Raw genomic sequence first — 15,374 nt, forward strand, 5'->3', positions numbered from 1 at the left:
CACTATCGATACAATGTAGCTATAACGATAAAAGTGTCAGTGCTGTTCGCAGTCTTACCCCGGGTCGTGTTGCGAATCATTAGGGCTTCCTCCAGATGTGGCTTGGCTCCCGTCTCCCTCCATAGCTAACCCAACTATAGCCAGTAACTAACGAAGACACAACGCTACACCGAAGCCCGCTAAAGAAAATATTACTGAGCTGGCAATGCAAGCGTCACACGTGGGATCAGCTAAGCCTGTGGCCCCCTCCCTTGACCCACATGGGGCGGGGTAAGGGCTCGTCACCTAACCAATTCAATTGACGTCATTAAGCATTCCCCGCCCATATACAGATGTAGCTAACCATTGTGAAGATTTGTTGTGTGTATGTGTGTGTGGGGAAAGGGAACAACTACATCATCGATATACCAATACAATGTAACATTATTGTAATATTTTAATATTTAACAATTGTGTTAATGTAGCAATTCCTGTATTAGTGCGTGTGTTTGTGTGTGTGTGTGTGTGTGTGTGTGTGTGTGTGTGTGTGTGCGCGCATCCTAACAACATTTTCTATCCAGTTACACAGACTGTACGTGTCCTTGCCTCGTAATGGCTATTTCCTAGATTGTCATGATACTGGAATATATTTCAGATGGCCACTGAGTAATCTGTAACATCTGTGAATTTGACATAAAACACCAAATCAGTTCTCTGCAGCTGGATGGGCAGCTTGACCAATCCTACTTTATTTACCAGCTGCCATGCAACCACACAAGTTCACTAGTAGCCTGCGGCTTTATGTTGACAGAGGCGATATGTGATAGATTTCCACAAGTGTTTTATGTAATAAATATCTAAGCAAACTTTATATAATATGAAAATGTATGCACTCACTAACTGTAAGTTGCTCTGGATAAGAGCGTCTGCTAAATGACTAAAATGTAAAATGTAAATATAAATGTAATAAATATAAATCAGGCTGGTTATGCACTCTACCTATCAATCTAGGTCATGTTAGCTAACATCTCAACAAGTAAAAAAATTGAATATTATATTGTGACATTGGCCTATTACAGAAAAAAAAACTGCATGTCCAAAACAAAGATTGAGAATGTATAACCATGGAACCACTGAAACCAGGATTGTGAAAGTGAGAGCTCAATTAAGGCTGGGTGCTCATGCTACAGTGATTGCTGTGCATTTCCTCAAACCCTCTCTGAGCGAGATAGAGGATAAGAGAAAGGGGGGGGGGAAAGAAAGAAAGAAAGAAAGGAGGCAGAGAGCGAGAAAGACAGAGAGGGAGGGGGTGGAAGAAGAGAGTCTAAAGAGAAAGTCCCAGGGTCCATTGACAGGTCATCACTCTTTCTTTTCCCCACTTCTTTATTTGTGTTTCCCCCCTTAAAGTAGAGCTTTCAAACCACATAAAGTAAAGGCTGCACACATCAAGCCAAAGACTTGGCAAAGCCGACTTAAATCTGACTGATTGATTGGCATGTGGAGGCTTGCGGTTTCACCTCACTGGCTAGCTAGCATTTAGGAGCTGTCTTACTGTTGGTTAACTACACAGAGAGAGGCACCGCTGGGCCTTCTTCCTCCCCTAGCAGTTGGTTTATTTTCACTCGGAAATTCAATGTGAGAGCACAACAAAATGCCTATGCTGCTACCAAAATCATAGTTCACCTCACTCAATCATTTAGATGACAATGTACTGTTATTTTGTATTCATTGCAGATGATTGACATTAAGGGGTGAATTAATTGTTGATGGATAGATTCCAGTTGGCAAGACAGAAAAACTCTATATTTACTGACGAGCCTGGACATTTTTGTTGTTGTTGACATTTCATCTTTACAATCAAATGACTGCTTAGTCAGTTGCACCTGTTGGAGTCTCATGTTTGCATCTGCATCTGAGGCTGCTCACAAACAGACAATGTTGGTTTCAGTACTAAAGCTACATGCTAAATTCTAGGTTCATGGCTTCATAATCATAATGGAGCAGACAGTGCTCATTGTAAAAATGATCTTCAAATTTCGCACAAAAAAACCCATTAACGTTCATTACGTTTATAATAACATTTTAAATTAAGCTTAGATTGCTGTAATTATAACTAGAAAAATACTTTCTAATTGTATAATTAACAGTAACAAGCACAATACTTAATGACTATCATAAGTTATTATTAGGGTGCTAGGGCATCATCCAAGTATTAAACAAGCATCATAAAATAAAGTGCTGCCCAAATACCAAATACCTATTTGATAAACCTTCAACACAATTATATGGCTACATGTGGGTAAAAAAAACATTTTCCTCTCCTCAAATCATGTTCTCTCCTCACCTCCAGTGGATGTTTATGCAACATAATCATCATCCTAAGAATACTTCCAGAACCAAATGAGGGACAGAGGTGGGAAGAGGACAGGGCCAGAGGACATGAGGATACAACACAATGGAGACAGAGCCCAGGCGTTCAGGCCTCAGGGTCCAGACTCCACAGTACTGTTTCCATTTTCCCCCTGTAATCATGGACTGATTCAGACTTGGCTGCCGGGGAGACCAGGTGAGTGGACTCTCTGACTGGCCAATTAGGGACATTGTTGTTCAATCTAATCAGGTCATTAAAAAAGAGAGAGTCCAAACAGTATAGCTCTACTGTATGTTTATCACTGTATAGAAATGTCTCCAGCCATCAGCAATCTGTGATTTGATATCTTTAAAAGGACTTCTCATTTTCACACATGCTCAGTTTATTATTGTCTACGGTCACCTCAACAACAATATGCCGTATATTACTTCCATTTATCATAAAACACATTGTTAATCTTGATATCAATCATCTGGGGTATAAACTACACTTTGCTTATCCTCCAAGTGTAATTGTATTAAATATTAAATTAATTTGTAGTTAGCTTTGGTTAAAAGCTTACAACGTACAACCTGCCGTCTAGGAACCTGATCTGGAGCTGTACACAGCTGCGGTGAGCAAATAATAGCCAGCTCCTCAATCAGTGAGTCAACAGGATCTGAAGAGCTACGTACACAGATGTGTGCATTGATTACCTCAGATACAGAGAGGACAGGTTCACTGGTGGTTAGGCTTTAACACTAGTGGAACACAATGAAATAAAGCAACAGGCCTGACAGACTGGCATTAGTGGGAGCCTCCTGGAGCCCCAGGGATCTCTGACAAATTGGAGCTGCCATTAGAATGTATTGTAAAGAGGCAATTCTCCCAGATCACACCAAGTAATGGAGATAAGAAGATCCCCCAAGACTTTCTCTTCTTGGGAAGATGAGTGGAGGAGAGGAGAGGAGACTGTAGCGTTATCAAAACCAAAGATGATAGGAAATTACAAACTGTGACTTCATTAACCAACTGGTGTCTTGGAGGAGTCACTTAATTTCTCTACACATTTTGCGGTGGCCTCTGAATCTGTTCAAACCAACTGTAGACTACATATTCAACTGCTATCATTAAAATCACCATGTATACATATCGATATTAGCACCACACACTTCTGTAAAGACAGTAAGCTGGAAAGAAAAAGTTACTCTGATAACATTGTGGTTGCCACACAGTAACTAATAAACATTCTATAGTACCTGCTGATAAGTGACAAATAATAACATTTGACTGGTTCAACATATGGTCATTACATGCTAATTAGTAATTTAGTAGTTACAGTTAATGAGCAACATGTAGCCTAGTCCTAACATTATAGTAGGTAAGCAACACAACGTTTGAGATGACAAGGGAGTTCCTTCTATGTGGGAGAATGAGCAGCATAACATGCTATTGTCTGTCACTCTGTTGTCCTACCCCAGATCTATAGTATATCATACCCTTCAGAAGTCAACTCCTGATAAATGCAATGGTTTGGGATTGTCATGCTAGTGTGACAGACATATATTCAAATGAGATTGAGAAGCCTGCTAACCAGAGAAATAAACACTTTTATAGATGGCATTTTTACCACAGACATTACTGGTCAAACTGACATATTACTGTCTAAATAGTAACATATTGCTGACCAAACTGACATATTACTGTCTAAATAGTAACATATTGCTGACCAAACTGACATATTACTGTCTAAATAGTAACATATTGCTGACCAAACTGACATATTACTGTCTAAATAGTAACATATTGCTGACCAAACTGACATATTACTGTCTAAATAGTAACATATTGCTGACCAAACTGACATATTACTGTCTAAATAGTAACATATTGCTGACCAAACTGACATGGCTGATCTGTGTACCAGATTAGTGTGCTGCAGTGGTTTATGGTTTTGTGCTCAATTAACACCAAGACATGTTAGAACAGAATTCCCCATGTGAACAGATCCCAAGTGTAATTTCCTTCCATCCTGTTTAAATGCAGACAGATCATTTCACGTGGGCTGATTGCATGGCAAACATCCTGTTTTGTTTTTATGCGTCTTTATTAGATGTTGAAATATTTCTACAAGTGGACAAAACCCCTATCTGTTTTTATTTGTTACTAATTAAAACACATTGAATCTGTTAATGAAAAAAGCCCTCCATGCACAGAGCAGTATCATATTACGTGTCTGGTCGCTTGATGTTTTGTTTTGGTTACAGTGTGATGTGTCAGCGATGTCAGATGCATGTTACTGCCAAAGGCTTTAGTGCAATGACAGGCACACACAGTCACACACACACCGGCACATTCAGTTAAATAACAATGCATCCTGTTGAAAAAATTAAAATACCAGGCACATCAAGGAAGCCTTAAAACAAAAGCTGTGAGCTTTCATTCTAAAAAGCTGTGGGTCTGAGCATCAAAGACACAGCTTCTCTCACCAGTTTGTAGAGAGAGAGACTCCTGCATGAGTAGGTAGTCTACCCACACTACTTTCTAACTCTCTCCAAGACACATCAGTAGATCAAATGGTCTCAAAAACAGGTGCTGAGCACCCACTCAAACTTGAACTACAAAAACACATAAAATACTTTTATACAGTATATGCTCTTTGGGGTTACCTGATGTTTGTTATCATCTTAATATACATTTATTCATTCAGTTATTGTGTATCAATTATTTTTTTCCTGTATCTGTCCATCTAGATTCTATAGTAGGCTAAGTGCCACTTGTTCCATCCTGTTGACTGACATCTCCTCTGGGCTTTGCTTTGCTACTCTGTTGTTAAGCTGTCTTCATGGGTGACTTGTCAGTCCCAGTAGACCTTTCACAGTGACAGGTCCCACTTATGGACAGACTGTAGCTGCATCTCAATGAGAACTGCCACCCTGCGTAGCCTGGCACAAAGCACCCTGGCCTTAACCCATGGTAAAGATGCCTAGGTGGCATTAATTCAGGGATTAAAGTTAAATAACAAAGGGGTTTAAGAGGTACAGTACGCAAAACTTTGTTTTTGTTTTATGGTCAACATGAATTAGCTTTTAATATTCAATTGCATTCAGCCGGTGTGCCCTGAAATACTGTAACTATTTTTGAATATCTATGCGGTTACATCGACCATACAGTATATGTGCTGTCTGTGTGGATCCAAAAGACCAAACTCATTCCCACGCCTGGACTACTGTGGTTTCAATTCCAGTCAGATGAATTGGACACAGAATTTCACAATATGATTACAATAACATACCTGAATTTAGTGGACATGTGCAGCACAGTCTGGGGGTGGGGGTGGTGGGGGGGTGTCTGGGACTGGGACTTCAATGGATCTGGAGGCTCATCATGTTCCTAGACAACAACAGCTCTTTGCATAGCCATATCTGGGCTTTCAGGAGAACACTATCTATGGCTGATCTTCTGACTTCTTACACCATCTTGTGGCCATTTCACGTGTCTCACCCGAGGCCTCTGTTTTCAATGAAAGATCCTGCTATCAAGATGCTGCTATCAATTGACAGCACTCGCAATGCCAGAAGCAGAATAAAGAAGGTATTTGAATAAAGAAGGTATTTGTGTTTCAACACCCTAATCTATCAGGTTTTACTCTAGGCCTTTGTCTGAGACAGATATCACATATGGTGATAGGATGACAGATATTGGGCCCATAATAAATGAATTAGTCACTAAAACACCATGACAACAACATTATTACAGAATTCCAAGAAAGAGCCACCACCACAAACTAGTGTTGTCTACTGACCCATTCTGTCCAAATCCCTCTTCTCTCCTCATTCTGCTTGGAACCAGAGCTGAATTATTTTAGGTGTCAGTCACCCAGCTGCTTGTTAATTCTGCACCACTCTTCTTGCCCACTGCCTGTGCAGAGATAATCACTTATTCTGCCTGGTTGGAGTACTGTACTTAACCAGGCAGCAGTGCACCACCTCACTGCTCCTCTGTAATAGAAGGAGAACAGTTCACTGGCAGCCAGAGTCAAAGGGAAGAGCACTTTTTGTAATTCATGAATCTTTACAGAGAGAGGCCCCTTGGTTTCACATTGGCACCTCATAGAGAGAGGCAGAAAGGAGCTTGTTCAGAGTGTACTGACCTCTGTGAGATAGATACTACCTGGCTGGCAGCTCCATTAAACAGCACAGCACAGCACTGCACGGTACATCTTCAAAAGGCATTATCTATTGCCTGTGAAAGGCTATTGTTAAATCGATGTGAGTATACACTGTATAGATACGGAAATAACCTCAGAATTACTGATTATTATTAGTGGGTTAATTTCTCACACTGAGGTAGTGATAGAATATCATAGTTTGTCTATCGGCTCATTAAAACTAACTCTTAGCAATAATTCATTCAAAACCTTTAATTTTGGAACGTGATCTACTGTGAACAATAAAAACCTTTTCTGTCCAAAATAGCCTACACATGGACAATCATGTCAGATATATCCTGTTTATCCTAAATTAAAAACCTTAATACTTACAAAATTAATTTATATAATTAATGTGAAATATCACTTACAAATATAGCTGCGAGCAGCAATGAACGGGGTTCACAGGATGACAGAAAGGACACAAGATCTGTTGGATAACAATGCAAGCAGTCTATCATGTAGGAACTATCTTCCTTTATGTAAAATCATGAGTCTAAATACAAAATCAAAGAGAGGCAAATAAATACAAAATCTGGAGTGACGTGAGCATCCCAGATGAGCTAGATACCTTCTATGCTCGCTTCGAGGCAAGCAACACTGAACCATGCATGAGAGCACCAGCTGTTCTGGACGACTGTGTGATCTCGCTCTTCGTGGCCGATGTGAGTAAGACGTTTAAACAGGTTAGCATTCACAAGGCCGCGGAGCCAGACAGATTACCAGGACGCGTACTCAGAGCATACGCTGACCAGCTAGCAAGCGTCTTCACTGACATTTTCAACCTCTCCCTGACCCAGTCTGTAATACCTACATGTTTAGAGCAGACCACCATAGTCCCCGTGCCCAAGAATGCCAAAGTAACCCGTCTAAGTGACTATCGCCCTGTAGCACTCAAATCTGTAGCCATTAAATGCTTTGAAAGGCTGGTCATGGCTCACATCAACACCATAATCCCAGACACCCTGGATCCACTGCAATTCGCATCCTGACAAGAGGAACACCTACGTAAGAATGCTTTTCACTAACTATAGCTCAGCGTTCAACACCATAGTGCCCTCCAACCTCATCACTAAGTTCAGGACCCTGGGACTGAACACCTCCCTCTGCAACTGGATCTTCCTGACGGGCCGCCCCCAGGTGTCAACCACACATCCGACACGCTGACCCTCAACACGGGGGCCCCTCAAGGGTGCATGCTTAGCCCCCTCCTGTACTCCCTGTTCACCCACGACTGCGTGGCCGTGCACGACTCCAACACCATCATTAAGTTTGCTGACGACACGACGGTGGTAGGCCTGATCACTGACAATGATGAGACAGCCTATAAGGTGGAGGTCAGTGACATGGCAGTGTCGTGCCAGGACAACAACCTTTCCCTCAACATCAGCAAGACAAAGGAGCTGATTGTGGACTACAGGAAACGGAGGGCCGAGCACACCCCTATCCACAGGGCTGTAGTATCTATTTTTTTCTCTCTGCATTGTTGGGACAGGCCCGTAAGCATTTCACTGTTAGTCTACACCGGTTGTTTACGAAGCATGTGACAAATAAAATGTTATTTTATTTGACGTATGGTTCATGAGATGATTTCGCGCATTAGCATTACATATGGAAAGAATGACTTGTTAATAGTTTCCTTGTTTTTTGAGATATCAATACCAAATGCAGCGTGGTTCATCTTAGGGTCATCCATGATAGCGATGACAAGTTTCATATTGATAGGCCACTGTGAAGTGGATTTACCGTGGTTTAAATGGACACGTAAAATCAGATTTGTTATTTTTCAATAACTCAGCCACCTTTTGACCAATCCCTTTGCTTTTCTCAAACTAAGTTAAGACATGTACCCCATGGGCCTACATTAAAGCATATTAGCATATGAATGCATCAACGTTATTTTCTCAAACTCTTTAGGGACTATTGTGATCCAAAAACCACATTTGGAGTGAGTCAGATTTTTATTCCATGAGAAGGTTTTTTTAATGATTATTTTAAGCATTTGCATTACATAGTCAAAAAAGTAAATTGTTAATAGTTTTCTTATTTTTTTTAGCTATCAATGCCATGGTTAACATGGTTCATGATGGTAATGTATTTGATAAACCTAAAACGTTTCAAGTTGATATGCCATTGTGAAATGGATTTACAAAGGATTTAAACGGACACATAAAATCAGAATTCCTGATTCATCAATACCTCAGCCATCTCTTAACCAATCCCTTAACTTTTCTCAAACTAAGTTAAGAGATGTACCATGAGCCTACATACCTGTGTTATTTTGTGTTATTTGAACATATGGTTCATGAGAATACGCTTTTCAAAAGGTTTTCAAAAATGTCCAAGATGGAGGAAAATCTATCCTGATGGACCTTATGGGTCCTTGAGGCAAATTTGTTTAGCATAAGGAAAGACGCCTACATATACATTTTCAAGTCTCTAGGTCAAACGGGATGGCGGATATGAGGGTTTAAGTGCGACTGCTTATAACAGTGGCACCTATAGACCAATCGGTGCCATTATTTTTGACCAAGTTACTCATGGCCTCTAGCGTTGCTGTTAAACCCCTAAAAACACAAAATGCACGAGCAGAAAGTCAACATACAGTGCCTTGCAAAAGTATTCAGCCCCCTTGCCGTTTTTCCTACTTTGTTGCATTACAACCTGTAATTTAAATGGATTTTTATTTGGATTTCATGTAATGGACATACACAAAATAGTCTTAATTGGTGAAGTGAAATGAAAAAAATTACTTGTTTCAAAAAATTATAAAAAATAAATAATGGAAAAGTGGTGCGTGCATATGTATTCACCCCCTTTGCTATGAAGCCCCTAAATAAGATCTGGTGCAACCAATTACCTTCAGAAGTCACATAATTTGTTAAATAAAGTCCACCTGTGTGCAATCTAAGTGTCACATGATCTGTCACATGATCTCAGTATATATACACCTGTTCTGAAAGGCCAGAGAGTCTGCAACACCACTAAGCAAGGGGCACCACCAAGCAAGCGGCATCATGAAGACCAAGGAGCTCTCCAAACAGGTCAGGGAAAAAGTTGTGGAGAAGTACAGATCAGGGTTGGGTTATAAAAAAATATCAGAAACTTTGAACATCCCAAGGAGCATCATTAAATCAATTTTTAAAAAATTGAAAGAATATGGCACACAACAAACCTGTCAAGAGCGGGCCGCCCACCAAAACCCACCGACCAGGCAAGGAGGACATTAATCAGAGGCAACAAAGAGACCAAAGATAACCCTGAAGGAGCTGCAATGCTCCACAATGGAGATTGGAGTATCTGTCCATAGGACCACTTTAAGACGTACACTCCACAGAGCTGGGCTTTACTGAAAAGTGGCCAGAAAAAAAGCCATTGCTTAAAGAAAAAAATAAGCAAACATGTTTGGTGTTCGCCAAAAGGCATGTGGGAGACTCCCTAAATATATGGAAGAAGGTACTCTGGTCAGATGAGACTAAAATTGAGCTTTTTGGCCATCGAGGAAAACGCTATGTCTGGCGCAAACCCAACACCTCTCATCACCCCGAGAACACCATCCCCACAATGAAGCATGGTGGTGGCAGCATCATGCTGTGGGGATGTTTTTCATCAGCAGGGACTGGGAAACTGGTCAGAATTGAAGGAATGATGGATGGGGCTAAATACAGGGAAATTCTTGAGGGAAATCTGTTTCAGTCTTCCAGAGATTTGAGACTGGGACAGAGGTTCACCTTCCAGCAGGACAATGACCCTAAGCATACTGCTAAAGCAACACTTGAGTGGTTTAAGGGGAAACATTTAAATGTCTTGGAATGGCCTAGTCAAAGCCCAGACCTCAATCCAATTGAGAATCTGTGGTATGACTTAAAGATTGCTGTACACCAGCGGAACCCATTCAACTTGAAGGAGCTGGAGCAGTTTTGCCTTGAAGAATGGGCAAAAATCCCAGTGGCTAGATGTGCCAAGCTTATAGAGACATACCCCAAGAGATTTGCAGCTGTAATTGCTGCAAAAGGTGGCTCTACAAAGAATTGACTTTGGGGGGGTGAATAGTTATGCACGCTCAAGTTCTGGTTTTTTTGTCTAATTTCTTGTTTGTTTCACAATAAAAAAGATTTTGCATCTTCAAAGTGGTAGTTATGTTGTGTAAATGAAATGATACAAACCCCCAACAAAATCAATTTTAATTCCATTTTGTAAAGCAACAAAATAGGAAAAATGCCAAGGGGGGGTGAATACTTTCGCAAGCCACTGTATGAGTAAAACCAAGCCAGTATGATCTTTGTCCTGCAATAAGAGTATTATCCAATGCAACCTCCAAAAGGAATACATGTAAATAGAGCGTTTTGCAAACACCAAAAAACTTTCAAAAATAAATGGTATTATTATCAAGGTCAATTCCACCACTTTTCAACCTCATATTTATTAGCTCCAGCACTATACCAGTGTCTACATATGTGAAATGGTGAATTGCTATGATCTGTGGTTAAAAAGATAAGGTCATAAAAAAATACCTCTGATATCACAGGGTAGGTGATTTTCAAAACCTGCAACAAGTTTCTAGCCAGAGGGAGGGTCTTTTTTTGCTCCCCACATCACCACGAATCTCATGGCGTTTGAAAATCACTTTTTTACAAATGTTTTAACTTTTGATATCATCGGGTAGAACTTCTGAACTTCATATTTCTTCTATAAAATGTAGAAATGCACCATTTACACATATGTAAACAATGGTATTGTGCTGGAGAAAATAAAAATTAGGTTGAAAAGTGGTGGAGTTGCCCTTGAACTCTTTGCTATCAAATTTCTATAAAACATATTTTATAAAGCCATTTTTACATCAGCAGTTGTCAAAGTGCTGTATGTGATTCTGTGCATTTGAGAGTATTGAATTGACACTGCTTGGACATAATGAACATGTACAGTAGATCTTCACCTCCACATTGAGGGTGTAATGTAAGACAATCATACATTTTCAGAACATTTCATAACAGAACAGTAGCATTTAATAACTTTATTTTATAGATCTGTACAACCAAGAATCAAACCTTTGATGAGCCTTGCAAAAACTGACCTGTACATGTTAAATGCTCTAGGCAGGATTGCTTACACTCATTTAAATAATCAAATTATTAATTATCTAGCTAAGCAAACACTTCAAACCAGTCCTACCGACAGAACAATGAGCTTTTTTGGAAGGGGTGAATCAAAAACAAAAAAAACATGTTCCCTTTGTTTCCAGTGTTATACAAAAGTACAGTGAAATATCTTATTTACACAGACCTGCACATGTCTAGATAATTCTGGTTTGATCAAGCATGAAAGGAGTTTGAGAGACAGGGCAGATGGGTGTCATTTGGATCAATGGAGTAATTAATCTATACTGATTGTGACATAACCAAGCTGGAATCAAGGAGGAGAGGACATTGGTTGAAATGGCTCTTTTAAACATGAAGTTGAGGGGCTGACAAGCTCAAACAATATGGCTGCTGCCCCACGCCAGCTTGTGACTCTAACCTTAGCTAGCCTTGACATGTAAGTCCCTTGAATTTGTAGTAAGTTAGTAGCTAGATCCCTGACTTCCTATGGTTCCACAAACATTAGCAGTTATAGGGTAGGGGAGATAGAGTACTAACATTGGACAGACTATTAACTGACATTTAAACACCTTGTAACAGCTGCCTTCTGAACTAGCAGCATGTGAAACGACCTCATAACTAACCATTCCTGAAACATGGTTCAATCTATCCCACAAAACTTGTGAAATGTATACTTCACTAGTAGCAAGGTTGAGAAAGTGCAGTTAACTTATGTGATCAATATGTTTAGGCGGTAAGTCCTTTGTAATGTTGTTTACATGCCAATGCTGTCAGTTTTAATAGTAATGCAGGAATACAGTCAAGGGAAACCGTTAGGTAAGATCCATACTCTATCCTGTTCTTAACTTCAACTCTGCCACAACAAGACCAAGCAGAGGGACGGAAGCTGCCTTTTTACCAGAGCAATCCAATTCAAGTGGGTATGATTAGCAGATGATAGGACAAATTCAAAAGCAACGATTTTATTAAAAAATATATATTTTAAAATGCATTGTGAGGCTACGAGCCAGAACAGATGAGCGCTCCACATCTAGAAGTACAGTAATAATGTCTCCGACACCAAAAAGCAGAGCACCCAGATGGGGGTTGGGTGGGAGCTGCCCTCTGTGCCTCAGTGGGCAGGACACCCATCAGGAAACATGATCAGATAAACATGTAAAACATTTATTTGGTTCAATAAATGACAAAGCAATTAATTCCTATGCAAAACCCAACAAGACCAAAGCAAAGCTACAGTATGAAGCTTTGAGAAAAGCTACAGTGCATTCGGAAAGTATTCAGACCCCTTGACTTTTTCCATAGTTACATTACAGCCTTATTCTGAAATAGATTCAATTGTTTTTCCCCCCTCAATCTACACACAATACCCCATAATGACAAAGCAAAAACAGTGACATTTTTGCAAATGTATTATCAATAAAAAACGGAAATATGACATTTACATAAGTATTCAGACCCTTTACTCAGGACTTTGTTGAAGCACCTTTGGCAGCAGTCTTCTTGGGTATGACGCTACAAGCTTGGCACACCTGTATTTGGGGAGCTTCTCCCATTCTTCTCTGCAGATCCTCTCAAGCTCTGTCAGGTTGGATGGGGAGCTGCACAGCTATTTTCAGGTCTCTCCAGAGATGTTCGATCGGGTTCAAGTCCATGCTCTGGCTGGGCCACTCAAGGACATTCAGAGACTTGTCCCGAAGCCACTCCTCATTGTCCTGTTGGAAGGTGAACCTTCTCCCCAGTCTGAGGTCCTGAGTGCTCTGGAGCAGGTTTTCATGAAGGATCTCTCTGTACTTTGCTCTGTTCATCTTTCCCTCGATCCTGACTAGTCTCCCAGTCCCTGCCTCTAAAACACATCCCCACAGCATGATGCTGCCACCACCATGCTTCACCATAGGGATGGTGCCAGGTTTCCTTTAGACGTGACGCTTGGCATTAAGGCCAAAAAGTTCAATCTTGGTTTCAACAGACCAGAGAATCTTGTTTCTCATGGTCTGAGAGTCCTTTAGGTACCTTTTGACAAACTCCAAGCAGGCTGTCATGTGCCTTTTACTGAGGAGTGGCTTCCGTCTGGCCACTCTACCATAAAGGCCTGATTGGTGGAGTGCTGCAGAGATGGGAGAACCTTCCAGAAGGACAACCATCTCCACAGAGGAACTCTGGAGCTCGGTCAGTGACCATCGGGTTCTTGGTCACCTCCCTGACCAAGGCCCTTCTCCCCCTATTGCTCAGTTTGGCTAGGCAGCCAGCTCTAGGAAGAGTCTTAGTGGTTCCAAACTTCTTCCAGTTAAGAATGATGGAGGCCATTGTGATCTTGGGGACCTTCGATGCTGCAGAAATGTTTTGGTACCCTTCCCCAGATCTGTGCCTCGACACAATCCTGTCTTGGAGCTGTAAAAAATGTAATCCATTTTAGAATAAGGCTGTAACGTAACAAAATGTGGAAAAAGTTAAAGAGTCTGAATACTTTTCGAATGCACTGTATCTATTACAATAATATCTGCAGTGTGAGAGACTAATTCCTCATGGCTCACTTTCTCTGTACTGCACTGTACTTTCATACGTTGCTGAGTGAAAAGGACCGGTACCTTCAAGGACCTCATTTCCCACCGTGCAAAGGGCCTAAAAACCCATTCCAACCCTCTGGGTACCAAACAGAGTGAGTGAGTTGTCCGCAAGACTTCATTTTGGATCCATTAAACTGCTTTAAGTATGGAAACTGCAACACAAATGTAATGTGTAATAATGTTATGGGATCAGTATGTAGGAGAAAACACAGTGAAGACCATAAGAGGGACACAGACCTGGGCAGGTTAACATGCATATTAGAAGACAGACTGATTTTTTTTATATAAGCACTGGGCATATCCCGACTGAGCAGGGCTAAGTTACGTTAACTCAAAGCCGTTCTGTAAGAGTTCCAGGCCAGGTATCAGAGGACTGTCCGTGGTTGTAGTGTTTCCACACACCAACACTACCGCACGGTGGTGTCTGCTCTTTTGAAGTCTTTAGACAGCTGCACCAAGAGTTACACGAGGCCCCTGGAGTCAGTCGAGGGGGAGGGAAAAGAGTGGCGCTAGTGCACCCCTACCCTTCCGTTGCATGTCCCAGACAGCCAGCCCCATGCCATGTCCCAGACTCTACAGCTCCAGATAACAGTAGTGGATCTGAAATGTAGTGGTGGGGGCACCAGCTGTGATGCCAGGCAGGACGATGGATAGACGGTGAAGGCAACCTGCGATTGCATGGTGACACCCCGGGCCACACAGATGGAGAGAGGAGGGGTCAGGCTGGTCTGCTTGCAGATCAGTTGGAGATCCCAGAAAAGGAAGCCCATTTGGTTTCTCCATAAGGCCACAGTGTTGTACGGACTGGAGAGGCCAGGGCAGATGAGCAGGCCTTCACACAACTCCTGGGACCCCGGTTCTGCGCCTTCTCCTAGTCAGTCACACAGGTCAGGGGGTCGGCGACAGGACTCACCCCCACCCCATCCGGTTCCTTGACTGTAGTTGTGGTGAGCACCAACAAAGCTGAGATCTACATTTATTTTGTCTCCACAGACGAGGGCGTTAGTCACAACCGTGAATCCAGACGCCATTCTTAGCCCCCCCAGGCCTGTATGTCCACGGCTGTCATGATGGGACGGAACGACGAGACACAGCCAGCCAGCACATTAAATGGAGACTGTGGCTATTGCAATACGTACAATAATCTAGAAACCTCACATTTAGCCCAGTCT

The 15,374-nt window shown here is 41.5% G+C and overlaps 1 protein-coding gene across 9 annotated transcripts in view; it reads right to left on the reverse strand.

Moving 5' to 3' along the window:
- The window catches only part of LOC121557935 (RNA-binding protein Musashi homolog 2-like), a 260,272-nt gene extending 260,026 nt beyond the window's left edge, over positions 1 to 246 (reverse strand). For all 9 annotated transcript variants that reach the window (XM_041871414.2, XM_041871432.2, XM_041871424.2 and 6 more), the window contains exon 1: positions 59 to 246. In XM_041871414.2, the coding sequence (XP_041727348.2) occupies positions 59 to 123 (65 nt within the window). In that variant the 5' untranslated portion in view covers positions 124 to 246. The remainder of the gene's footprint in view (positions 1 to 58) is intronic.
- Positions 247 to 15,374: the final 15,128 nt, after the last annotated feature.

This window comes from Coregonus clupeaformis, chromosome 5, assembly GCF_020615455.1.
Source record: "Coregonus clupeaformis isolate EN_2021a chromosome 5, ASM2061545v1, whole genome shotgun sequence".
NCBI lineage: Eukaryota > Metazoa > Chordata > Actinopteri > Salmoniformes > Salmonidae > Coregonus > Coregonus clupeaformis.